The sequence below is a fragment of the Carcharhinus amblyrhynchos genome, chromosome 4 (genome assembly GCF_965287045.1).
Source record: "Carcharhinus amblyrhynchos chromosome 4, sCarAmb.v2.hapA, whole genome shotgun sequence".
In the NCBI taxonomy this organism is placed as follows: domain Eukaryota; kingdom Metazoa; phylum Chordata; class Chondrichthyes; order Carcharhiniformes; family Carcharhinidae; genus Carcharhinus; species Carcharhinus amblyrhynchos.
The window spans coordinates 100,422,503-100,450,430 of NC_137327.1; the positions used below are offsets into that span (position 1 = coordinate 100,422,503).

Sequence of the window (27,928 nt, forward strand, 5' to 3'; positions counted from 1 at the left end):
TAATAGTCCCCACGTCCTAGACCGAACCACCTTCAGCTGCTACATCAATGATCTTCCTTCCATCATAAGGTCAGAAGCGGAAATGTTCGCTGATGATTGTATATTGTTCAGCACTATTTATCACTCCTCAATACTGAAGCAGTCCATGTTCAAATGTAGCAAAACCTGATAATGTCCAGGCTCAAATGTAGCAAAACCTGATAATGTCCAGGCTTGGAGTGACAAGTGGCAAGTAATATTCATGCCACACAAGTGCCAGGCAATGACCATCTCAAGAGAGAATCTAACCATCATCCCTTGACTTTCAATGACATTACCATTGCTGAATCTCCCAATATCAACATCGACTAGAAACTGAATTGGACTATCCATATAGGCTATAGGAGCAGGTCAGAGGCTAGGAATCCAGTGGTTAATAACTCACCACCTTATTTCCCAAAGCATGTCCACCAACTACACAAGTCAGGAATGTGATAGGATACTCTGCACTTGCCTAAATGACTGCAGCTCCAACAACATTCAAAATACTTGACACCAGCCAGAGTGAAGAAGCCTGCGTGATTAGCAACTCTTCCATAAACATTCAATTCCTCCACCACCGACGCACAGTGGCAGATGTACTACAGTAACTCACCAAGCCTCCTTCAACAGCACCTCCAAGATCCCAAGATCTCTGGATTTTCCAAGAAGACCAAGAACATCAGATGGACTAAAAGGTCTAATGGCATCAGAATGCAAAGAGGTATCAACACATAAGGATAGACTTCCAGTAGAAAATTAAAGGCAAAAATTCAGGAGTTATTCATAATAACTTAGATGTTATGGTGGTAGTGGTGGTGTTTGTGGGAGGTGGGGGTGGGTAGCAAGTACAGGGGCCAATGTTTGTTCTTTCTTCATGAATTAATTAGGAAGAGCCAAAGGCCTACCTCATTCTCTGAGATGGCATCACACAAGAGGTCCTTCGGCCCATCAAGTCTGCACTAACAGAACTATACTAAATCTACAGTAATCCCACTTTCCCGCACTTGGCCCATAGCCTTGAATGTTATGATATTTCAAGTGCTAATCCATGTTCTGTTTAAAAGTTATGAGGTTTCCTGCCTCTACTACCCTCCCAGGCAGTGCATTCCAGACTTCCACCACTCTCTGGGTGAAAACATTTGTCCTCTGATCCCCTCTAAACCTCATACCCTTCACCTTAAAATGATGCCCTCTTGTTATTGAATCTTCATCTACATTGGCAACTTTGTCATCATGAGATGAAATAAATCAGGGCAAGTCAATGATCATTAATGGTTATTTTGCAACAAATAGGTGGCTCAATGCCTCTAATGTTACTTGATCTTTCTCATTCGATATATTTTCTTGTGGTCTACAGCTTAGGTGCAAAGTATTATCTCTCTGCCAAAAAATTGGCTAGTTTTTATCTCACAAATTAATCATCCAAACAGAATTCTGTATGCAAAATGAGAAGGGAACACATAAACATAACAATATCAGCATTAGGGTTTATTATTCCATAATTAAATAGACTAAATACAAAAAAGGTAAGCAACCTGACTTGAGACAATAAGCTACTGGTTCTAACAGGGTTACAGTCTTAATACTGGGCAGACTTGACCCCCAGTCCCCTTTACCATAATTAATGTTATTATTATTTGTCTGTCTTCTTGGAGCTTTTGGTTGGTCTGGAAAATAAAAAAGGACATTTTTTAATTGAAATTAATTTGCCTTTTCTGGCAACTGAATGACTGTAATAATTTGGCTATTCAACCCTTTCACCTTATTTGGAAACAACATCAGTAACTGCTTAGTTTGATCATTCTGAGAACAGCAAGACTGCAGTGACTGGCATGAGTTGGGGAATGATGGCTTGTAGGTTAGTTGGTCATGGAAAATGTTGCATGCTGCGCAGTGTCTATCGCCTATTTGCTGTCTCATCTGCGGTCTTTCTTGTAGCTTGAGATCACCCACCTTCCCTCTCAGTTTGAGAATGGTGTGTCTGAAGTGTGTATATTCCCCTTTTGTCATGTCACCCAGGGATTGGGATATACTGTGATGTTTGCATCCCCATCTGTGTCTATAACATTGTTTCTCAGGAATGTCCTCTCTCGTTCACCCCAGCATCTCTACTTTCTCAGGAGGCTAAGGAAATTTGGCATGTCCATTACAACTCTCACAAATGTTTACAGATGCACTATAAAAAACATCCTTTCTGGTTGTATCACAGCTTGGTATGGTTCCTGCTCTGTCCAAGACTGCAAGAAACCTCAAAGGGTTGTGAATGTAGCCCAGTCCATTATGCAAATCCGTGTCCCATCCATTGACCCCGTCTATACATTCCACTGCCTTGGAAAAACAACCAACATAATCAAGGACCCCACGCATTCCAGACATACTCTCTTCCACCTTCTTCCATCGGGAAAAAGAAACAAAGGTCTGAGATCAAGTACCAACAGACTCAAAAACAGATTCTTCCCTGCTGTCACTTTTGAGTGGACCTACCTCATATTAAGTTGATATTTCTCTAAACCCTAGCTATGACTGTAACTCTATATTCTGCACCATCTCTTTCACTCTCTCCTATGTACTCTATGAACAGTATGCTTTGTCTGTATAGTATGCAAGAAACAATACTTTTCACTGTATACCAATACATGTTAGAATAATAAACCAAGTCAGATCAAAATTGGTATCTTGTCCTATTCACTCTTTTGTACCCTCAATTTATTGAAATCAAAACAGGTTGCTAAGTCTCTTCTCCACAACTCACTCTTTCCCAGGAATGTTTTCTTTCCTCCTCCAGCCTACAGTCTTTTAAATGCTAAGCTTGGTGACACAAGTTCATTTATCTCTTTCACTCCTTGAAGCCTAAACTTTGGCAGTGTTCTGAACTCCGAACCTTTGCCTTTTGTTCTTTGTTTTCACTTTGGTTTTCCTAAAGTTAAAAACACATCAAAAGTAGGAGGGAGAGTGTGACCAAGGGACCTGTCTGCTCTTCTACTTGGAGCATAAACTTTATCCCTGGAGCCTGTGGAGCAGGATATCTGCTCACGTCTGTGTCAGAGATTGTCTCCACACACTCTGCTGCCCATTAAATTGTTTCCCTTGTGTGATACCCAGGGACTGGTACATGTGGGCCATAAAATATGCCATGCTGAAAGTGGCTGCAGCCTTGCTTATCATAGGTTGCTGACTCTGCAGATGATTTTTGTTCAATATTTCAATTGAAAGCAAAGAATTTTCAATTTAGAATAACCTAAAAAATGTTGTGGATTTTGAGAGGTTTATAAATTTTACTTTGGATTGCTGACTTGTTGAAATGTTTTCATAAATCTTTCCATCAGTTATTAATTATTCATCAGTATTAATCGGAACTCAGAATTTACTTGCCAATCTACAAACAGAATCCAAAGAAACTCAAGAACCTGAATCTCGAGGTGAAAGGGTCAAACTGAGTTTTAACACAGATGAACACAACATGCAGATTAACCCACTACACCTGTCGAGATATAAAGCTGACTGGTATCAGTGGCATGAGCTCCTTACTTTCTCTTGTTCTTCGAGTCTGTGGTTTGAAAGACGCTGGAGGCTGACATGAGGTTTTCAATGTACTGACCAAGTACTTGGTTCTCAGATTTGAGTTTCAGGTTCTCCTCTTTCACAGCATCAACTCTGGCAGACAGATCTGTGAACCAGAGGAAATGATCAGCACAGAGGGACAAGGAAAGAAAAAGAGAAAGAAGAATTTTGCTTTAAGTGAGAGAGGAGAACAAAGGAAAAGGAAAGATGGTGGTTGTGATGTGGGGCCCAATATGGTAGCAAAGGAATGGATTTTATCGGAGGTGGGAATATGGGTGGTGGTGGAGTTCCTGCCCCTAGCAAAAAAGTCAAGGCCATCACCACCACTGCTTCATCAGCTTTTTTTCATTCATTCATGAGACATGAGTGTCGCTGTCTGCCCAGCAATATATTGCCCATCCCTAGTTGCTCAAGGGCAGTTGAAAGTCACATGTGGACTGGAGTCAAATAGAGGACAGACCAGGGAAGGACATTAGTGAATCAGATAGGTTTTTCCTGACAATCGACAATGGTTTCACGGTCATCAGTAGATTCTTAATTCCAGATATTTTTTATTGAAGTCAAACTCTACCATCTGCCGGGACAGGATTCGAAGCTGGATCCCCAGAACATTAGGTGAGTTTCTGGATTAATAGTCTAGCAATAATACCACTAAGCCATCGCCTCCTTTTAGAGGCCATCATAGAACCATCCTCCGCATCCAAGTCCCAACAGCAATTGCCAATGGAGCCAGATGGGATGGTAGGTGGGGATTGGGAAATCACCAGGGCTGCAAGGGGACGAGGATGGAGTGAATATGGCCTGAGCAAACATGAGGTGGGAAAACCCCATGGGAGGCAGCCTCTAATGTGCATAGCAGGTCCATAAGGATAAGGATATTATTAAACTAGGAAGAGTGCAGAAAAGATTTACTAGGATGCTACCGGGACTTGACAGTTTGGATTATAAGGAGAGGATGAATAGACTGGAACTTCTTTCTCTGGAGCATAGGAGGCTGAGGGGTGATCTTATAGAGGTCTATAAAATAATGAGGAGCACAGATCAGCTAGATAGTCAATATCTTTTCCCAATAGTAGGAGAGTCTAAAACTAGAGGGCATAGGTTTAAGGTGAGAGGAGAGAGATACAAAAGTGCCCAGAGGGGCAATTTTTTCACACAGAGCATGGTGAGTATCTGGAACAAGCTGCCAGAGATACTAGAAAGGCAGGTACAATGTTGTCTTTTAAAAAGCATTTAGATAGTTACATGGGTAAGATGGGTATAGAGGGATATGGGCCAAATGCAGGCAATTGGGATTGGCTTAGAGGTTTAAAAAAAAGGGCAGCATGGACAAGTTGGGCCAATGTTGTTTCCATGCTGTAAACTTCTATGACTCTATAATGGAGGTAACCCATCCCCATCCTTGCTCAATAACCAGATCACATGCTGAATAAAAAGAACATTGGAAGTTTGGAGTATGAAATGGGCAGCGAGACCAGCATAGAAAGAAAGGCACTGAAAGAGTGAGAGATAAAGGCCAATAAGGAGAGAGAAGGGCAAAAAAAAAGACAAAAACAGAGCACAGGAAAAAAAGAGAGGCAAACATTAAAACAAAAAGAAAAATGGCACAGTTAAAGAAAACAGCACAGAAAGAAAAAAGGAAATATGAATAGAGCAGAGAGGGAAAAAAGCCTGATCGCCATGAAAAGATAAACGAGCACAGAAAAAGACATAGTTACAAGAATCATCATGGGACAAGAGTGATTCCAACGTGAAGAAGAAAGAAGTAGTGAGTGTAAAATGCCAGCAAACAGGGAGAGGTCAGTTTGGTAAGGGAAAAGAAACAAATTTTGTAGCCAAATTTCAGCAAGATACCAGCCTAATTAATCACCTTCGAGTGTGTGCTGCAGCTCCAGAACTTGGTTTATTAGCCTTGTCTTCTCCTCCAGCTCCTCTTGATTTTCATAATCTGTGCCTTTGCAGGAAATACGAACAATCAGATAAATCTGGCACAAAACAGTGTGCAAGTGCCAAAAAATCCTCTTTCAACTGTTTTCTATATTTCATGGATTAATTTCAAAATTCCTCCACATTAAAGATATTAATAAGGAAAGAAGAAATAAAAGAAGGAATTGACCATTTGATCTGATTGTGGCCTCCCGTCAAAACCCTCGACAGCTTTTGAGAGCAACAAACCAGAAAGCCCCTGTAATGCAAACACCGCGGGTTCCCATCTAAAATCTGTTTCTCAGCTTGTTTGTTTGACAGATATTGATGGCTGCTTGAAACATCTTTTTCTCGCAACAGCTGCTTGTGAACTAAATCACTAAATATTCCACAAAGTACACAATTCCTGATTAGGTCTTCACGCACGAGTTCTGAGCACACATTTCTTTGCCAATATTTTTAGGGTGGCTGTGTAGGATTGTATTGACTCACCTGTTTTCTGGTTTGTGGAATTGAATACCTGTCTATCAAGGATTAGGTGTTTAACCGGGAGGCAGATATTCTCAGATTGTTTCAGGATTATCTCCTCCTCAGTCTGGAAAATAAATAACCCAAATGTTTTGACAGCCTCAGGATCCGTGAGGTCTAATAGGGTGGATACCTGTGCCCTCTTCAACATGTCGTAAAGTGCAGCACCACAGTAACTATGCCACTCCTTCTGGAACTTTCCAAAATTATCCGCAATGTTTTCATCAAAGACGAGTGAGTCCAAGCGGCAAAGTCTTTGTGCCAACTGCCAACTTCTAACACCATGTCGAATGTTAAATCACCAACATCAAAGACTTCCAAAATAGTTAATTGCTCGGCTCACCAGCTACATACAGTACTTGTGTTCTTCCAAGAGCCCAAGGATAACTCCCACACTCCCACCACATGACTTCTCATGTAGCCACCTAATCATGTTCTCATGTGACCACTCCATCTGCAGTCCACCTTTGGACCAAAGCTGTAATAAGGTCAGCAGCTGAGCAGTCCTGGGGGAGTTCAAACTGAGCATCAGTGAACAAGCAGGTTATTGCTGAGTAAATGCAGCTTGATAGCACTGTCAACAACACTTTCCATCATTTTGCTGTTGATCAAGAGTGCACTGATGGAGTAGTAAGTAGCGGGGCTGGACTTGTCCTGCTCTTAGTATTGGGCAATTTTCCACATTGCTTGGTAGATGTAAATGTTGTAGCTGTACTAAAACAGCTAATTCTGGAGCACAAGTCTTCAATTCTATTGTCAGGGCAAATAGCCTTTGCAGTATCTAGCACTTTCAGCTGTTTCTTTACATCATGCAGCATGAACTGAATTGACTAAGGACTGGTATCTGATGCGGGGGACGTCCGGAAGAGGCCAACATGGATCACCCACTAGACAATTCTGGCTGGAGATGGCTGCTTCACCTTGTCCTTTGCACTGATGTAGTGGGTTCACCCATCACTGAGGATGGGCAGATGTGTGGAGCTCCTTTTTCCTGCTAGTTGTTCAAAGGTTTACTGCCATTCATGACTAGAAGTGGCACGTCTAAAGAGCTTAGAGCTGATCTGTTGGTTATAGAATCACTTAGCTCTGTCTATCACACGCTGCTACTGCTGTTTGGCATGCAATTAGTCCTGTGTTGCAGCTTCATCAGTTTGACACCTCATTTTTAGGTATACCTGGCGCTGCTCCTAGTATGCCTTCCTGTATTCTTCATTGGATCAAGGTTGATCCTGTGGCTTGATGGTAATGTTAGCATGGCAAGTGTGCTGGCCATGAGGTTACAGATTGTGACAGTATATTTGAGTTGTAAGATTTGTTTGAAACCTTTCCCATTCAGCATTGTGACAGCACGATGGACAATACCCTCAACGTGAACGTGGAATTGCCTCTCCATGAGGATTGTGCAGTGGTCATTCCTACCAATACTGTCATGGATAGATGCAAATGTAATAGGTAGATTGGTGAGGACAATGTCAAGTAGGTTTTTTCTTCTTGTTGATTATCTCATCATCTGCCAAAGACCAAGTCGAACAGCTATGTCCTTGGGGCTTGGCCAACTCAGTTATTAGTGGTGCTACTGTGCCACTCTTGGTGATGGACGTTGAAGCCCCCACCAAGAGTACATTGTGTGCCTTTTCCACCCTCAGTGCTTCCTCCAGATGGTGTTCAATATGGAGGAATAATGAGTGATTCATTAGCTGAGGGAGTTGGAAAGTGATAACCAGCAGGAGGTTTTCTTGTCCATGGTGACCTGACGCTATGAGACCTCATGGTGTCCAGAGTCAGTTTTGAGGATTCCCTCTGGCTGTACATCATTGTGTCAGCACCTCTGCTGGGCCGGTACTGCCAATGCGGCAGAACATGGCAGTGATGGTAGTTCTGAGACATTGTAAGATGTGACTTTGTGAGTCTATGTCTGGTTGTTGATGCTCAGTTCTTTTCTTTTGATGAAATTTGCAGCTTTTTTCTTCTGTTTCAACGGTGGCACTGCTATTTCGAAATAGGCAACTTCTCGGTGCCCCATGAAAATCTTGGGAAGTCAAGAAGCAAACTTAACAAGTTTCCTAATGATGCCACTACACCGAATTAACCAGGTGGTGACTTCATTTTCCCACTCTCCTTCCACCTCTCTGATATGTTTGCCCTGCTTTCCCCTTTATGAGAATATACCGTAATTGGACTTGAACTTTCTTCTTTAAAAGCAGCACATCATTCAGTGACAGTTTGACTGACTAATCTTTGATTCCAATTTATCTGGACCAGTTCCATTCTTACCTCAGCAAACTGGCTTTGTCCTCAGTTACTAATTCTTATTCTCTATTGCTCCTTGGCCATTCCTATAGCCAACCTAGACTTGATGATAAAATGACCACTTTCCCCTGAATGTTCACCTTCTGATGCTTGAGCCACACCAGTCCCAAGAACTAGGGCCTCCTTTCACATTTGAACTAGAAACATACAGATGTAGAAAATTCTCAGAACTCTTCCTCTATATTCTTTACAATACCAATCTATATTCAGATAATTAAAGTCTCCATTATAACTACTCCACAATAACTACTTCTCCATAATTTCCTTACAAATTTGTTCTCCTGCATCCTTCCCTTCAGTTGCTGCCCTGGGCTACTCTGTTACGTTATTGCACTTTTGATTGTTCCTTATCGCTAACCAAATGGATTTCACCTTTCAATTCTCTGGAATACCTTCTCTCTGCAGCACCACAATGTTCTGCTTAATCAAGACTACCTCCCAAACCCCTTTCCTATCTTTCCTGAACACCTTGCATCCAGGAATATTTAATTCCCAGTCCTGCTCTTCTTTGAACTGGATTTCTGTTATGCCCACAACATAAAATTTCCATGTGGCTATCTGTGTCTGAAACTCACCAATCTTATTTACCACACTCCGTGCTTTCACACTATAACCTTAATTTAGAATTTATTAATGTTCCTCAGCATTAAGGTCACCTAATGCCTTACACTTCCTAATTTATATACAGCCTCTCCCAATATTTTTTACACCTTGATATCCATCTCTAGCATTACCTCCTGTGATGATAATGTGCTATTATTGGTAGAGATATGTATTTTTACGTTTAAGGGGACTGTTGATAGATTTGCTCAATCCTGCAGGCAGTCAGTGTGTCTGGAAAACATTTAGCTCAGATGCTGGGAGAGCAGGATAATTGCTCATTTTAGCCATGTAGTATTACTTAGGATATAGCTACTGGATTTTTGTTTATAGTTGGTTATCTCCCCCCCGTGCTGTGATTAAATAATGGAGGTGGATTTATGTATGCAGGGCCATGTGATGATGTGATAACAGAAGGAGGTAGGTCTGCAGCAGAGAAACAGCTTTTCAGTTCTAGCAGGGAATTGCTTGAAGATAAACTTTTCTGCAAGCTGCTGAAATTTATTTTCTTTATCTCAAAGCTACAGGACTGCCTGCACTCATTATAGCAAGAATATTTATGGATGCTAATTGCATTTAAAATGACATTGTAAGTCTGTAAGCAGAATGTTGCTTATTTGGAACTGAAAAGGTGATAAGTTAGAAGTTAAAATAGTTTTCTTTCATTACTAAGTATTGTTCAACTGTTAAAAATTAAGCTACTTCATTTGTTAGAGATATGTTTAAACTGTGTTATTAGATAAAGTTTGCTTTATTATAAAAAGATCCTTAATTTATCAGTGGAATTACTCCTGGAGCAAAGCATCACATTATCACTTTTATGCCAAAATAGAAAGGTTGTTGAGGTCTGTTCTGGTGTCCTAATATAACTTGCAGTTTTAGTTCAGGACTCTAACACTTCTGATTCCCAAAACCCTGCCTATTTAGTTTGAATCCTTCTCAAAAGCACTAACAAGTCATCCTGCAAGGAAATTGATCCCAGCTATGCAACTCAGCTAGCCTTTACAGATACCATCTCCCCGAGAGCTTGACCCAATGTTCCAAGAAAGTCTCTTTCTCCTATACCATCTTTCGAGCCACATATTCATCTGCTCCTAGTTCTATACTCACTTGCACACTTGTGCGTGGTATTGGGAGTAATCCAGAGATTACTACTTTTGAAGTCCTATCTGCTATTTTTTCTACTTAGTTCACTAAATTCTATCTACAGGGATATATCCCCCTTTCTATTTATATCGCTGGTAACAATGTGGACCACGATCACTGATTGTTCACCCTCCTCACTCAGGGTAGCCTGCAGATGTTCAGTGACCATTACCAAAGGAGAGAATCGTACCATCCCCTCTCAATATTCAATGGCATTGCCATGGCTGAATCCCACACACCCCCCCCCCCCCCGCCCCCTCCACCCATCAACATCCTGGGAGTTACTATTGGCCAGAAACAGAACTGGACAACAGTAACAATATCAACGCTGGAAGAGCAGGTCAAAGGCTGAGGATTCTGTGGTGAATAACTCATCTTCTGGTTCCCCAAAGACTTCCTGCCAACTAAAAGGCACCAGTCAGGGCTGTCTAAGAATACTTTCTACCTGCTTGGGTGAGTTCAACTCCAACACTCAAGAAGCTTGACAAAATGCAGAAAAACATAGCCTACTTGACTCGCACTCCATCCACACCTTCAACATTCACTCCCTCCACCAGCTACACACAATGGCAGGAGTGCATCATCTACAAGATGCACTGCAGCAACTCACCTTCGATATCATCTTGCAAACCTGTGACCTCTACCACCTAAATGGGCAAAGGCGGCAGGTGTATCGGAACATCACTGCTAGCAACTTCCTCTCCAACCCAACACTATACTAAATGGGAATTGTAATCACTGTTCTTTCACCGTCATTGGGTCAAAATCCTAGAATCCCTTCAACAAGGTTAGTTCCCAGTTTCAATTCACTAGAAAACACACTGGCTGAGATTTTTCTCCCTTCAGGACGTGGCACGCCACTCATTGGCAGCGGGATTTTACAGTCCTGCCATTGTCAATGGGGTTTCCTGTTGAACCTACCCTTCGCCACCAGGAAACCTGCGGCGAGGGTGTACCGTCGGCAGACGGTATAGTCTCGCCAATATGAACAACGGCAAGATTTTGGCAAATATCAAAAATAGTTCTTCATTTTGCAGCTCCTCACCCATTCTTTTCTTGTGAGTTGTAAGAAATCATAAACTCGTTCATAAACTTGAGTCCAATACTTTTTTCCCTTCTGCTAACAGCTTAACATTTTGTGCTGTGCCTCTAAACATAATGGGCTCTGGGACACTCTCCTCACCACTTGCATACATCACAATTAAGCTCCCGGCTACCGACTCCAAATTCCACACAAGTGTAAACAATCTTAAATATGGTTGAGGCCTGTTCTGCCTGTGCTGCAGCATTCTATGTTCTATTTCAACCTCTCACTACATCTTCTGCCTCAGTCAGCATGTCTGAGCCAACACTAAAGACAACAGACACCAGTTGTCACGGGAACTGTCCTTCAGCTCTGTTGCCTCACAGAAAGGGCAAAGAGAGAAGGAAACAGAGAGAGAGATACTGACAACATGAAAAAATAAATACCAATTAGGTCAACTGAGAAATTGAGAAAAAGTTGAGAGAAAAAAAACAAAAAAGATAGAGATAGAAAAAATACTGAGAAATATAAAGCATTTTTTTATAAAGAAACAAAAAACTACATGATAGAAAAGTAGTAGAGAGAGAAAGAGAGAGAGAAAAGAAGAGGGAAAAGAATGAAAACAGTCATAATTTTTTTTTCTTTTCATACAGCCTGATCTAATAAAATTTATAATGGTGTGGTCTAACCTTAAAAAATTCCAAATACCACAAATATGATTAACAGCGGCCTGACATATACATGTGCAGGAGGCAGTCTCCAATAAGCAAATTCTCAACTTTGCTGCAGTAATATTGTGGCTTCGAGAATAGGGAAAAATTAAGATTCGGCAATGTCAAGAAGAAGGATCCTTTTAAGGAGGATGAGAGAGAAAACAGGTACAGACAAGAAAGAGTTAAGCACTTTGTTGGGAAGAGGATACAGGCAACAAAACTCACCAGTAGACAGAAATGGAGGGCAAGTCCCCAATGAGGACAAGAGGGAGAAATAAGTGCCATAACATTGAAGTGCAGAGAGAAAATGTGTTGGAGATAGGGAAAGGTCCAAGTGAAGGAAGGAAAAAGAAGATAACTCATTGGGGGTAGAATTAGGTAGAAGAAAACTCTGTTGCTATGTTGAAGGGGTAATTTTTAATTCACTGAGAAAGATCAACAAGCTTACTTTTTTGAAATAAGGTTCCCTGTGATTTACCATGAGTAATATCCAAAGGAAGCTACTTAATATCACATCGGGTCTGAAAAATATCTAGATAACATACAGATTATCCAAAGCAGTACCAAAATAATAACCACTGTCATAGCACAAATGATGCATTCTAACAAAAAAAATGCAAGAATAGTTTTAAAATATATGATGGACAATTCTTCCAAAATAAGCTAAGTGCCAACCAGGCAGGATTACGGGAGCTTTTCCCACCCAGTTTTTGGGTGAGCTGATGGAATGAATCCCCGGAACTCTGTGCATCACAGAATCTGTTACGCAATTCACACCAGTAAGGGGGGGTGGGCAGAACGAAATCCCACTGGAGAGGGCAGAATCAGCGTGCTGAGCAGGCCATTGCACATGCACCAATCTGGCAGTGGAGAGATCAGTGGATGTCCACTGACCCCCATATCGCTGGCCTCCTGATCACCAGGGTCCATGACCCCTCACATCTCTGATCGCTGGCTTCCATGGCACCCCTCCAATTGCTGGCCTCTGTCAACCCCCCATCGTCCTGATTGCCAGCCTCCAAGACACCCCACCCCTGCGTTTAGCCCAACTCCCCTCCCCAGTGCAGCCCAAAACCCCTTCGCCCCATGGCTAGCTCCAATTGCCCTCCTCCCTCCCAACCCCACTGATCCCTAAATGCAGAATGAGTAGCGGGTACCCTCCCACCACCACTGCCCACCCCCCATGTAGGCCATGCTCCGTCAGACCCCACCGCCTTGACACTGCTTGATGTGCGGTAGGCAGTAGTACTAAGGTGGCTGGTGGGCACTGTCAGGCTGCCAGGCTGACACTGTCAGGTTGTCAATGTCCAAAGGGCACTCCCCTACCTCCGACCTCCTGAGGGGGCTTCACTGTCCTCTGTCCCCCTGACAGGGTTGATCATGCCTGCTCCCCATTTATGTGGACCAGCTTTAATCCCCACAGGTGGGAACCTCTCCCAGCCTAGTAGGAAACATTTGTGAGCCAGGACGACGCCATCCCAGGCTCACTAATGATGTGGAAATGACGATTTCCGTTTTTTAATTAGACTTGCACTGATTTCTGGTGTGAGGCAGATTATGCTTTAAAAAAGGGCCTGGAAGAATCACGAATCCTGTTACAAGCCTCTTTCTGATATTTCTCGGCCTGCTGCATTGCGTGTGTAGTGCAATGGGCCAGGAGAATCGTGCCCATGATATTACAGGAATGGATGGTGATGAGGGGGAAGGAAAGTGATGAAAGTAACGAGAAATGAGTGGATGATATGGAAGGGGAAGTATGGAAGAAGAATAATGTCATTTTGAATGGGAGTGAAAGAAGATTTAAAACTTAAACTGGCCTGGAGAAGAGTTCTAGACTGAATGGAGGGGGAGTGAGACAAAGGTGTTACTATTATCATGGAGTGCTGGAGCTGAAGTATGTGCTTCTGTCAAAGGATGGGGAGTCGGATAGGGCGCAGTATGTCTCTATGAACTACGTAAGAGTGAATACTGCAGTAATATGCAGGGAACCAGTGTCAGATTGCTTTACAGAAAATCCAAATATCACTTTTTTTTCTAAATATTAAAAATCCACCAACTGTGAAACATAAGGCACTAAAACTAGCCAAAATTAGCCATAGAAATACTCTGCTTGAGAGCATTTGATAAGGTGTCACATCAAAGATTATTGCAGACAATAAAAGCTTATGGTGTAAGGGGTATCTTATTAGCATAGATAGAAGATTGGCTGGCAGAACACAGAGTGTACATTATCAGGTCTTTTTCTGATTGGCAGGATGTGACAAGTGGAGTCCCACAGGGGTCTGTGCTGGGCATCAACGTGTTATAATTTATATCAATGACTTTGGAGAAGGAGGCAAAGGCACAGTAGTTAAATTTGCAGATGACACAAAGCTAGGAAGGAAAGTATGTTGTGAAGAGGACACAAGGGGGTTTTAGATAGATGTGGACAAGCTGAGTGAGTAGGCAAAAGTCTTGATCAGATGGAATATAATGTGGGAAAATGTGAAGTTGCTCACTTCTGCATGAAGAATTAGAAAGCAGAGTATTACTTAAATGAAGAACTACTACAAAATTCTGAAGTGCAGAAGGATCTAGATGTTCTAGTGCATGGGTCCCAAAAGGTCAGTATGCAAGTACAGCAAGTAATGAAGATAAGCTAATGGAATGCTATCCCTTATTATGAAAGGGATAAAGCATGGATGTTATGCTTCATTTATACAGGGCATTGGTGAGACCACATTTCAAATACTGCGTACCGTTCTTGTCTCCTTATTTAAAGAAGGATGTAAATGCATTGGAAACAATTCAGAGGTTTACTAGATTGATACCTGGAATGAGCAGGTTGTCTAATGAGAAGAGGTTGGACAAACTAAGCTTGTTTCAATCTTAACAAAGTGGATGTAGGAAGGATGTTTCCAGAACTAGGGAGCACAGTTTGAAAATTAGGGGTCACCTATCTCTTTTAGGATAGAGATGAGGAGAATCCTTTTCTCTCAAAGGGTTGTGCGATTCTGGAACTCTCTGCCTCAGAAAGAAAGCAGTAGAGGTAGGGTCATTGTATAGTTTAATGGGAAAATAGATTCTTGTTAGGCAAGGAAATCAAAGATTATTGAGAGAATTATGGGAATGTGGAATTCAAAACACAAATAGATCAGCCATGATCTTATTGAATGGCAGAAAAGGCTTGAGGGCCGAATGACCTACTTCTGTTCCTCTTTCATATTTATATATATAATCCTTACATAAGTAAAAATGATAGAGCAAGCGGGAGACTCATAAAAATGTGCACACTGGGGTCAATTTATACAATTAAGATCCCTACAATAGGACTATCTTTGGCTGCTTAAGTATGCCAATTTCTCGTCCTGCTCACCCTTCACCCAAGAAGTGACCATTTCCAGTGTTAACTAAAGAAATCCTCAACTACTGTCAGATAAAGTGGAGCTTTTGAGACATTTGACAGCAGCCACTTGTGTATTCTGCACCTTAAAAGATTTGAATTATGCATTGAACTGTGGGTTCTGTGCACACTGTTTGCTGTTTTGGTTGAGTTCCTCACCATAGATACAGCTCCCCTTAAGCTGCTGCTTCAATTCATTTGTGGGGACCATAAGTGACTATCCCTCACAATTCATTACCTGTACTGGAGTGCGTTTTCACAATGGCAGCTCACCAACGGTATTGTTATCAAGTCCTGGGGAAAAAATCAATTGGATCCCACCCTATGTGCTCCAGTTACTATGTGCAGCCCATCCACTGTCAACCCAATTAAAACACCAGAAAATTCCTTACTGTATTTTTCCCTTCATTGCACCTTTTGTTCTCGTTAATATAAGTGAAGAATTGTTGAAAAAATGTTGGGTATATCCTCAGCTTCATTCTAAAGCCAATGTCCCTTTCTTCACATCATTTCCATTTTGAGTTGCCAGCAATTTTAGACTTATGTCTGCCAGCAGTTGTAATCAATAATGTATTACCCTTTGAGATACTTATCCAATCTAACCTTGAATAGATCTACTTGTTCTTATAACCTGCCACCATTAACTATTCCAAAAACCAACCATCCTATCAGTAGGATACTGTTTTCTCACATTCCATGTGTTTAGTTTACACTCATGCCCTGCTCCCTTGTTGAGTTATTCAACACCAAATCAAATATCCCTGACTGATATCCATAAGCCTTACTCATTTCAACATGCCCATCACATTTACCCTCAGCCTTTCCCTCTCCAATGAGTTCAATCAGTCTATTCCTATATGTTCTGTGTTTTCATTTCCAATCATTTTAATTAACATGGTCCTCACCTTTACCAGCTCAGCTACATCCTTCTTGTGCTGATGGCTCCAAATTGGCACACAATGGATGTGTTGTGGCCTGACCAATTCTCAGACAATGACAGGATAACTTCTTTTAATCTACACCCGTTTCTGCTTTTTGAACAATTTGACATGTTATTTTATGATTTGACAGTTTCCAGATATCGACTCAATGTCTTGGGGAATTTGTTCATCATGAATTCTGGATGCTTTTCCTAGTCGATATTTGACAAAGTGGTTCCATTATTCCTATAATCCCCTGCCTACAGCCCACCACCCCATACAAATTAAACACTCCCAGCATTTATCATATTTTCTACACTATTAACAATCTTTTTTTGGTGTCATCTGCAAACTAGATGAAGCTACAATGCACTATTCAAAGTAGTTTATGAGGCTCTATTCATCATACCCCCCTCAACCCAGAACGCTGACCATTTATCTACATTTTCTGTCTCTCATCACCCAATCTATCTCAACATTCTGCCCCAATATCATGACTGCTGATTTGTTTCTGTTTCCCATGAGGTTCTTAGCAAAAAATGGTTACTAAGATCCAAGTAAATCAAATCAATGGGAATCTAGGAACAGGAATAGGCATTCAGCCCCTCAAGCATGTAGGCTCATTAAACGGATCATATATTGGGCGGCCAGGTGGCACAGTGGTTAGCACTGTTGCCTCACAGCAGCAGGGACCTGGGTTCAATTCCGGCCTTGGTTGGCTGTGTGGAGTTTGCATGTTGTCCCCATGTCTATGTGGATTTCCTCCAGGTGCTCCAGTTTCCTCCCACACTCAGTGCAGGTTAGGTGGATTGGCCATGCTAAATTGCCCCTTACTGTCCCATGATGTGTAGGTTAGAGAGGATTAACAGGGTAAATGCATGGGGATAGGACAGGAGGTGGCCCTGAAAAAGATGCTCTGCTGGTGAGTCAATGCAGACTCGATGGACTGAATAGCCTCCTTCTGCACTGTAGGGCTTCTATTTGGGACAAGTGTCATCGTTGGAAAATCCTTTACTGTTGTTGCCAATAATATTTCAACACAGAGGGTGACATCAACCAGTAACATCACCCACTATTCCCTTACCCACGAGGGTTGGTTGGTGGGTGAGATATTGAGAACAAAAAGAAAACCATTTATTGTCGGAAGGCTGCTGAAGGCAGAAGCTAATGGAGGATTCGCCACTGTTGTCCCAGAATTTGGATTTTTTAAAGACAATGTTATTCTAAATTTATCATAAAGGCAATACCAATCTTTCTTGTTACACCCCCCCCCCCCCCAACTCCTCAATCCCATTCACCCACAAACCACAGTGTGATTTACACCCGTTCTGGTCAAAAACTGGTCTCAGCTCAAAAGCACCACAGAATCCAGGTAGAGCCGCGAAAGGCTCACGTTGGCAGCTACCTTCTGCATCCGCATTCATTTTGTCATCAGCCTCTTGTGGAATTTTCATCCGACGGCGTCGCCCAGTAACTCCTTGGAACGGATAATCTGAAACAAGCAAAATAGATCAATAACTGGCTGCCCCATCACACAAAGCCGCCTACTGTATTAATCATTATCTCATCCCCGAGTAACACAGCAATGAATGGTTCAAAGCGCAGCGAGCAGCCCAGCGGACTGCACCTAAAGGGCGGATCATTCACTCCCCTCCCAATGGCCAAACAGCGACTGAATATTCCCTAAATCGCTCAGCTCTCATCGCCCCGCTACAGATTAGGGAATCATGTCAAGCTGGCCCGCACTGCCTCCCTTAACAATTGTAGCGTTTTCTTATCAATCGAAACGCATCCAGTGGGGGCGGCCCCGTCCCTACCCCCACATTCCCCGCTGTTAGCTGCTGACACCGGCAGCATCCTCCAGCCCCGCGGCACACGCTGCCTGTCCCAGGCTGCAGACACTCTTGCCCGGGTCACTGATGCCAATTGTTGGGCTTTGCCCAGGGGAAGCTGGAAGCGGGCAGCATCACCAACCTTGGCCACGACAGCTCCTGCCGGCTCTCTGCTCTCACCAACACTGAGCCGATGCGTCAGCCCGCAGTGCGCAGAGTCAGTGCGGGGCAGAGACCGCCCCACTGCCCCCCCCCCCCCCCGTACTGGTACTGTACACTGGCACTGCACCCCTACACTGGCACTGCACCCCGACACTGGCATTGGACACTGGCTTTGCACCCCTACACTGGCACTGCACTCCCTACACTGGCACTGCACACTGGCTCTGCACCCCTACACTGGCACTGCACACTGGCACTGCATCCCCACGCTGTCACTGCACACTGGCACTGCACCCCCTACACTGGCACTGCATCCCCTACACTGGCACTGCACACTGGCACTGCACCCCCATGCTGTCACTGCACACTGGCACTGCACCTCCCTACACTGGCACAATGGCACCACACTCCCATGCCGGCACTACACACTGGCACTGCACCCCTACACTGGCACTGCACACTCCCACTGCACCCCTACACTGGCACTACACACTGGCATGGTACCCCCTACACTGGCACTGCACAATGGCACTCACCCCTACACTGGCACTGTATCTCACACTGGCACTGTCACTGCACCCCCACATTGGCACTGCATTCCACATTGGCAGTGTCACTGCACCCCCCAGATTGGCACTGCATTCCACACTGCTCTGTCACTGCACTCCCACATTGGCAATGCATTCCACACTGGCACTGGCACTGCAGCCCCACACTGGCACTGAACCCTCACACTGGTACTGCACCCCTACACTGACACTGCACCCCCACACTGGCACTGCATCCCCACACTGGCACTGCCACTGCAAACCCACACTGTCACTGAACCCCTTCACTGGCACTGTACCCCCCACACTGGCACTGCATCACACACTGGCACTGTACCCCACACTGGCACTGCACCCCACATTGGTGCTGCTCCCCACACAGGCACTGCTCCCCTACACTCACACTGCATCCCACACTGACACTGCACTGCCACACTGCCACTGCAACCCATATGGCACTGCACCCTACACTGGTACTATCATTGCACCCCCACACTTGCACTGATGCCCAAAGTGACATTGTGACTGCACCCCCACATTGGCATTGCATTCCAAACTGGCACTGCACCCCTACTCTGGCACTGTCATTGCATCTTCACATTGTCATTGCACATCCTCCCCCTCATACTGGCACTGCACTCCACACTGTCACTGCATCCACCCACTATGAATTTAGTACAAATATATGTGTTCCATTCGGGAATAAACAGTCCAGCATGAAATGTAGTGTAATTGTGGCTAATAAACAGTTAAATGCATTACTGGATTAAAGGGGTAGGCTTATTATGTTGACAAAAAATAATTGGAACACTGATTGGGAAGATTTCAGAATTGAGCAATGGATTACAAAGAAACTGATAAAGAATGATAAAAGAGAACATGAGAGGAAAAGAGTTTCTCCAAAAGCCAAAAGTATGTGCAATGGACACTTCTAGATTTCCAGAAGTTTTCAGTTCTCTTTCCAGTGGAAGTAAAGGTTTGACCTCCAGTGAAAAGGGAAACTAATTAAGAAATAATTAAAGATTGAAGCTGTCACTTACTAATAAACTGCAAAATAGAAGCCGGCAGCCATTTGTCTGTCAGATGCAGGCAAGTCTTTTGATCTATAGCAGAGTTGCCTTGTTGCAACGGTTGGCGCAATCACACCTAGAGTATTAGTTACTCTTTAGATCTCCCTATTTAAGAGGAATCTACTTGCATTGGAGGCAACTCAGAGAATACTCACTAGGTTGATTCCTGGAATTACAGAAGCAAGTATGAGCATAAGAACATAAGAACATAAGAAATAGGAGCAGGAGTAGGCCATCTAGCCCCTCGAGCCTGCCCCGCCATTCAATAAGATCATGGCTGATCTGTTGTGGCTCAGTTCCACATTCCCGCCCTCTCCCCATAACCCTTAATCCCCTTGCCTATCAAAAACCTATCAACCCGCGTCTTAAAAATATTGAGCGAGGCAGCCTCCACCACTTCAACGGGCAAAGAATTCCAGAGATTCACCACCCTTTGAGTGAAGAAGTTCCTCCTCAACTCCATTCTAAACCGCCCCCCCTTTATCTTGAGGCTGTGCCCTCTAGTCCTACTGTCCTTTCTGAGTGGGAAGAGCTTCTCCACCTCTATCCTATCCATCCCATTCATCATCTTATACGTCTCAATGAGATCTCCCCTCATTCTTCTAAACTCTAACGAGTACAAGCCTAGTTTATTCAGCCTCTCCTCATTGTTCAACCCCCTCAACTCCGGCATCAGCCTAGTAAACCTCCTCTGCACTCCCTCCAAGGCCAAAATATCCTTGCGTAAGTGCGGCGACCAAAACTGCACACAGTACTCCAGCTGCGGCCTCACCAGTGCCCTACACAGCTGCAGCAAGACCTCCCTACTTTTATATTCAATCCCCCTCGCTATGAGCAGTTTAGGCCTACATTCATTGTTGTTTATAAGAATGACAAGTGACTTTATTGAAACATTTTAGATTCCAGGGCTCTGTAGGATCATATGAAGTCAAAACATAAACTCTGTTCCCCGCTCCCCCCCCACCTGGCCACAGATGTTGCCAGACCTACTGAGTTTATCCAGCATTTTTCAGTTTTTATTTCAGATTTCCAGCAACTGCAGTATTTTATTTTTGTTTAAAATCCTGGAAAGAGGGTGATGACCGGATAGATGCTGAGAAATTATTTTTCTCTCTGAGGGCACATTTTCAGAATAACAGGTCTTCCATTTAAGACAAAAATGAGGAGAAATATCTTTCTCGGGCAGTTGTTAATCTTTGGTATAAAAATAGAAAAATGTAGTGGTTTTGAGTCTACTGACCTTTGGTCAATGGACTCAAAACGTTAATTGTTCCTCTTTCCTCACAGACGCTGCCAGACCTGCTGAGCTTATTCAGCATTTTCCGTTTTCATTTCAGATTTCCAGTATCTGCAGTATTTTATTTCTAATTGCTCACCTGTGGTAAAAGTAAAGTTTTATTTATTAGTGTCACAAGTATGCTTACATTAACGCTGCAATGGAGTTACTGTGAAAATCCCCTAGTCACCACACTCCGGCATCTGTTCGGGTACACTGAGGAAGAATTTAGCATGGCCAATGCATCTAAGTAGCACATCTTTCAGACTGTGCAAAGAAACCGGAGCACCCAGAGAAAGCCCACGCAGAGATGGGGAGAACGTGCAAACTCCACACAGACAGTGACCCAAACTGAGAGTCGAACCCGGGTCCCTGGCGCTGCAAGGCAGCAGTGCTAACCACTGTGCCCTAGAGTTTCTATTCAAGAGAGCACTGTGGACTGGGTCATTGAATATATTCAAGGCCAGGTTTGAAAGAAAGTGGAGTTTTTATGTTAGTGAAAGTTCAGATCTCAATGAATGATGGAAAAGCTTAAGGGGTTGAATGGTCAATTCCTGCTGATTATGATCTCACATTAGGGCAGTACAGTAGCACAGTGGTTGGCACTACTACTTCACAGCTCCAGGGACCTGGGTTTGATTCCAGGCTTGGGTCACTGTCTGTGTGGAGTTTGCACATTCTCCTTGTGTCTGCATGGGTTTCCTCCGGGTGTTCCAGTTTCCTCCCACAGTCCAAAGATGTGCGGGTTAGGTTGATCGACCATGCTTAATTGCCCCTTAGTGTCCTGAGATGCATAGGTTAGAGGATTAGTGGGTAAAATATGTAGGGAGATAGGGGTAGGGCCTGGGTGGGATTGTGGTTGGTGACTCGATGGGCCAAATGGCCTCTTTCTGTACTGCAGGTTTTCTATGATTTCTATGATTAAGAAGTTACGTCAAGTAAGCCATTAAGGTTGATATTAGGGGAGTTTTAAGTTACTAATGACTTGATTAGTACTAGCATTGACATGTAAATGACAGGGCATAGAACCTATCCAATTGCTAGCAAAAGTCCAAGAATGCAGAAATCCATTATCATAAAGGCCTGAACCAGTTTGAGGAAGTGGGGTGGGCAATATACATTTTAATGTTGGTCATGCCTTATCTTTGATACTAGTGTGTGTTGGGTTTATATAGGATATTGTCAGATATCCATATTTCATTTAAGTGGAAGTATTTGTACATTATTGTCCTATATTGTTACCTCAAAGAATAGGAAACACTCAAAACATCTGGCTAAAACATTTTGCAAAATAGAGCCGGTGATTTAATGAGACGCAGCTCTAGTGATACAGTGTGTTTTAATTAACTCACAAGGTATCACTCTGATTTGATTTGATTTATATTATTGTCACATATATTAACATACAGTGAAAAGTATTGTTTCTTGCATGTTATACAGACAAAACATACCATTCATAGAGAAGGAAATGAGAGAGTGCAGAATGTAATGTTGCAGTCATAGGGTGTAGAGAAAGATCATCATAATGCAAGGTAAGTCCATTCAAAAGTCTGACAGCAGCAGGGAAAAAGGTGTTCTTGAGTTGGTTGGTACCTGGCCTCAGACGTTTGTATCTTTTTCCCGAAGGAGGAAGATAGAAGAGAGAATGTCCAGAGTGCACAGGGTTCTTAATTATGCTGGTTGCTTTGCCAAAGCAGCGGGAAGTGTAGACAGAGCCAATGGATGGGAGACTGGTTTGTGTGATGGATTGGGCTACATTCACAACCTTTTGTAGTTCTTTGCAGTCTTGGACAGAGCAGGAGCCATACCAAGCTGTGAGACAATCAGAAAGAATGCTTTCTATGGTGGCATCTGTAAAAGTTGATGAGTGTCATAGCTGACATGCCAGTAAGTAGAGGTGTTGGTGGGGTTTCTTAACTATACTGTCAACATGGGGGGACCGGGACAGGTTGCTGGTGATCTGGACACCTACAGACTTGAAGCTCTCAACCCTTTTCTACTTCATTCCCATTGATGTAGACAGGGGCATGTTCTCCTTCATGCTTCCTGAAGTTGATGACAATCTCCTTAATTTTGTTGACATTGAGGGAGAGATTATTGTTGCTGTACCAATTCACCAGATTCTATATCTCATTCCTGTACTCTGTCTTGTCATTGTTTGAAATCCAACCCACTGTAGTGGTATGATCAGCAAACTTGAAAATCGAATTAGAGAGAAATTTGGCCATTCAGTCATATGTGTATATGTGGGCAATGAAAAGCTTATTAAAAAGGGGAGCAAATCTCTTAACATTTGTCATTTTGGAGGCAACATTCTAACCCAACTAAGTGTCCCAATGTGTGAGTATGCAGTGAGTTAGATAGACTAAGTGAATCAGTTAATAATAGCCAATAAACTTTAACTGAGTTTGCAAGGAAATTTTGATTGTTGTAGTAGTCGAAGTCCTGACGGCAGTTTACATCCCACTCCATGCGGACATGAAGATCGCGCTGGACAAAATATAGACCATTACGAATAGCCGCGAGACAAAACATCTCGAAGCCTTGTTGATCATGGCTGAGGACTTCAATCAGGCCAAGCTCAAGAGCGTACTCCCAAGTTACCAGCAACACGTCTTCTGATCCACCAGAGGCCCAAACATCCTAGACCACTGCTACACAAATATCAAACATGCCTACCACTCTATTGCCTGCCCACACTTTAGCAAATCACATCACAAGGCTGTGATCCCAACTTAGAAGCAAAAACGGAAGCTGGAGAATCCACCAAAGAGAGTCGTGCAATGTTGGTCTGAAGAATCGGATGATCTTCTACGGGGCACTTGGAGTCAGTGGACTGGTCAGTATTTAAAAACTCTGCAACTAGCCTGAATGAGTACACCACTACAGTAACTGATTCATTAATAAGTGTATAGAAGACTGTGTGCCAAAGAAGCAAATCCATGTGTTCCCCAACTGGCAGCCATGGATGAACAGGGATATCCACTGCTTGCTGAAGTCCAGGTCTGAGACATTCAGGTCAGGTGACACTTACTTATACAAGAAAGCCAGATACACTTCAGGAGATCCATCAAAGATGCCAAAAGACAATACCGGACCAAGCTAGAGACCCAGGCTAACCGCACTGACACTTGCTGACTATGGCAAGGTCTGCAAGATATAACAGGCTACAAGATGAAGGCATGTAAAATTGCCAACTCCGACACACTCCTCTTTGATGAACTCAATGCATTCTACGTCCATTTTGAACAAGAGGTCAGTGAGACCATGCCTTCCACCCTGGAAGCCCTATATCTGGGGTCACCATTGCAGATGTCAGAGCAGCTTTCTTGAAGGTCAACTCACGAAAAGCAACTAGCCTGGATAGGTTGCCCAGACGTGCACTTAGATCCTGCGTGGATTAGCTGGCAGAGATAATCACAGACATCTTCAACCTCTCTTTACAATGATATGAGGTCCCTATTTGCTTCAAAAAGATGACTGTCATCCTGGTACCTAAGAAAAATCAAGCAGCATGCTTTAATGACTATCATTATGAAGTGCTTCGAAAGGTTAGTCATGGCACAAGTCAATCCCAGCCTCCCGGACTGACTGGACACACTACAGTTTGCCTACCGCCTCAACGAGTCCACAGCAGATGCATTTCCCTGGCCTTGCATTCAACCCTTTAACACCTAGATAACAAGGACACCCATGTCAAAGAACAAAGAACAGTACAGCACAGGAAACAGGCCCTTCGGCCCTCCAAGCCTGTGCTGCTCATTGGTCCAACTAGACCATTCATTTGTATCCCTCCATTCCCAGTCTGCTCATGTGACTATCCAGGTAAGTCTTAAACGATGCCAGCGTGTCTGCCTCCACCACTCTACTTGGCAGTGCATTCCAGGCCCCCACCACCCTCTGTGTAAATAAGTCCCTCTGATATCTGAGTTATACCTCGCCCCTCTCACCTTGAGCCCGTGACCCCTTGTGATCGTCACCTCTGACCTGGGAAAAAGCTTCCCTCTGTTCACCCTACCTATACCCTTCATAATTTTGTACACCTCTATTAGGTCTCCCCTCACCGTCCATCTTTCCAGGGAGAACAACCCCAGTTTACCCAATCTTTCCTCATAGCTAAGACCCTCCATACCAGGCAACATCCTGGTAAACTTCCACTGCACTCTCTGTAAAGCCTTCACGTCCTTGTGGTAGTGTGGCGACCAGAACTGGACGCAGTACTCCAAATGTGGCCTAACCAGCATTCTATACAGCTGCAACATCAGACTCCAGCTTTTATACTCTATACCCCATCCTATAAAGGCAAACATTCCATATGCCTTCTTCACCACCTTCTCCACCTGTGCTGCCACCTTCAAGGATCTGTGAACTTGCACACCCAGGTCCCGTTGTGTTTCTATACTCTTGATGGTTCTGCCATTTATTGTATAACTCCCCCCTCCATTAGTTCTTCCAAAATGCATCACTTCGCATTTATCTGGATTAAATTCCATCTGCCATTTCTCCGCCCAATTTTCCAGCCTATCTATATCCTGCTGTATTGTCCGACAATATTCATCGCTATCCGCAAGTCCAGCCATCTTCGTGTCATCTGCAAACCTGCTGATAACACCAGTTACATCTTCTTCCAAATCATTTATATATATATATCAGAAATAGCAGAGGTCCCAGTACAGATCCCTGCGGAACACCACTGGTCACAGACCTCCAACCGGAAAAAGACCCTTCGACTGCTACCCTCTGTCTTCTGTGGTCAAGCCAGTTCTCTACCCATCTAGCCGCCTCTCCTTGTATCCCATGAGCCTTAACCTTCTTCACCAACCTGCCATGAGGGACTTTGTCAAATGCCTTACTGAAATCCATGGCCCTTCCTTCGTTAACTGTTTTTGTCACCTCCTCAAAAAACTCCACCAAATTTGTAAGGCATGACCTCCCTCTTACAAAGCCATGCTATCTGTCACTAATGAGATTGTTCCATTCTAAATGCACATACATCCTATCTCTAAGAATCCTCTCCAACATCTTCCCTACCACAAACGTCAAGCTCACCGGCCTATAATTACCCGGGTTATCCCTCTTAAATAACAGTACCACATTCACTATCCTCCAATCCTCTGGGACCTCACCAATGAAGAGACAAAGATTTCCATCAGAGGCCCAGCAACTTCATCTCTTGTCTCCCTGAGCAGTCTAGGATAAATGCCATCAGGCCCTGGGGATTTGTCAGTTTTAATGTTCCCTAAAAAACCTAACACTTCCTCCCTTGTAATGGAGATTCTCTCTAATGGGTCAACACCTCCCTCTGAGACACTCCCAGTCAACACATCCCGCTCCTTTGTGAATACTGATGCAAAGTATTCATTTAGGATCACCCCTATTCCCTTGGGTTCTAAGTATAATTCTCCTCCTTGGTTCCTGAGAGGTCTGATTTTTTTTTCCCTGACAACTCTTTTGTTCCTAACATACGAATAAAACGCCTTAGGATTCTCCTTAATCCTGTCTGCCAAGAACATTTTGTGACCTCTTTTTGCCCTTCTAACTCCCCTTTTGAGTTCTTTCCAATTCTCTCTGTATTCCTCCAGAGCTCCATCTGTTTTCAGTTGCCTGGACCTAACTTATGCCTCTCTTTGATCAGATCCTCAATTTCCTTGGTTATCCATGGCTCTTGAATCCTACCTTTCCTATCCTTCCTTTTTACAGGCACATGCCTGTCCTGCAGCCTTATCAACTGTTCCTTAAAAGACTCCCACACGCCAGATGTGGACTTACCCTCGAATAGCCTCTCCCAATCAACGGCCACCAATTCCTGCCTAATCCGGCTATAGTTAGCCTTCCCCCAATTTAGCACCCTATCTGTAGGACAACACTCATCCTTGTCCAATACTATCCTAAAGTTAACAGAATTGTGGTCACTATTTGCCACATGTTCCCCTACTGAAACTTTGACAACCTGACAGGGCTCATTTCCCAAAATTAGGTCCAGTATAGCCCCCTGTCTAGTTGGGCTATCTACGTGCTGTTCCAAAGAACCTTCCAGTATGCAGTTCACAAATTCTTCCCCATCCAGACCCGCAGCCCTAAGCACTTTCCAGTCTATACCAGGGAAATTAAGGTCTCCCACTACAACAATCCTATTTTTTCTGCACCTGTCCAGAATCTCCTTACATATCCGTTCCTCCACTTCCCGTGGGCTGTTGGGTGGCCTGTAGTATACCCCCAGCATAGTGATTGCACCCTCCCTGTTTCTCAACTCCACCCACAGCGACTCATTATATGACCCCTCTAAATTGACCACCCTCTGCACCGCTGTAATATGCTCCCTAACTAATATCGCTACTCCCCCACCTCTTTTAGCCCCTCCTTTGTCTCGCCTAAAACACTTATGCCCTGGAACATTCAGCTGCCAGTCCTGTCCTTCTTTTAACCAAGTGTCCGTCACCACAACCACATCCAAATTCCACGTAAGCATTAAGGCCCTAAGTTTGTCTGTCTTACCCTAATTATTGACTTCAGTTCAGCCTTCAACACTATTATTCCCACGGACCTCATCTCCAAGCTCCATGGCCTGGACCTCGGCTCCTCCCTCTGCGATAATCAAGTCGATGCCTTGATTAGCCAAAGAGTACCGTCAAGTACACCTCCTCACCAGTGTCTCACGTTGTGATGGTGTTATCTGTGCTCTACACAACGTTGCCCTCCAGCCAGGTATGGACTTTTCGGAGAAAGATCCAAAGGACCAACCTCAGTGTTTGGAGGAGAAGGAGGACAACATGGTGGAGCAAAGTGATCCTGCACTACAAGACCTTCCTCAGGCACCAACCCATTGACAAGAATAGCAGGGAAGCTCAGGCTGCCCTGATCTAGTCACAATTCACTTGAGCCTGTACATCCTGGAGTGAATTTGGTCTA

The 27,928-nt window shown here is 43.7% G+C and overlaps 2 protein-coding genes across 3 annotated transcripts in view; one reads left to right on the top strand and one right to left on the bottom strand.

The window, feature by feature from the left end:
* Positions 1–27,928, top strand: part of LOC145342251 (calmegin) — a 69,050-nt gene that overhangs the window by 36,161 nt on the left and 4,961 nt on the right. The window lies entirely within an intron of this gene.
* Positions 834–18,176, bottom strand: LOC145342681 (short coiled-coil protein B-like). 2 transcript variants are annotated; one of them, XM_080188237.1, is made up of 5 exons: positions 18,106–18,176; positions 17,537–17,623; positions 5,453–5,536; positions 3,503–3,688; positions 834–1,688 (listed from the first exon to the last, which is right to left on the bottom strand). In XM_080188237.1, exons 2-4 carry the CDS (start codon positions 17,583–17,585, stop codon positions 3,546–3,548), a joined length of 276 nt encoding a protein of 91 aa, XP_080044363.1. In that variant the 5' UTR covers positions 17,586–17,623; positions 18,106–18,176; the 3' UTR covers positions 834–1,688; positions 3,503–3,545. The 2 variants fall into 2 exon arrangements, with proteins under 2 accessions (XP_080044363.1, XP_080044362.1); XM_080188236.1 differs by having other exon boundaries at positions 848–1,688; positions 3,550–3,688.

Bases quoted from the DNA above. Each gene is read 5' to 3' on its own strand.
- LOC145342681 (XM_080188236.1), bottom strand. From the start codon at position 17,585: ATGAAAATTCCACAAGAGGCTGATGACAAAATGAATGCGGATGCAGAA. The intron at 5,537-17,536 runs GTAGCTGCCAAC...TTTCCTGCAAAG, and splicing joins AATGAATGCGGATGCAGAAG to GCACAGATTATGAAAATCAA. The intron at 3,689-5,452 runs GTGATTAATTAG...TCTGGTTCACAG, and splicing joins GCTGCAGCACACACTCGAAG to ATCTGTCTGCCAGAGTTGAT.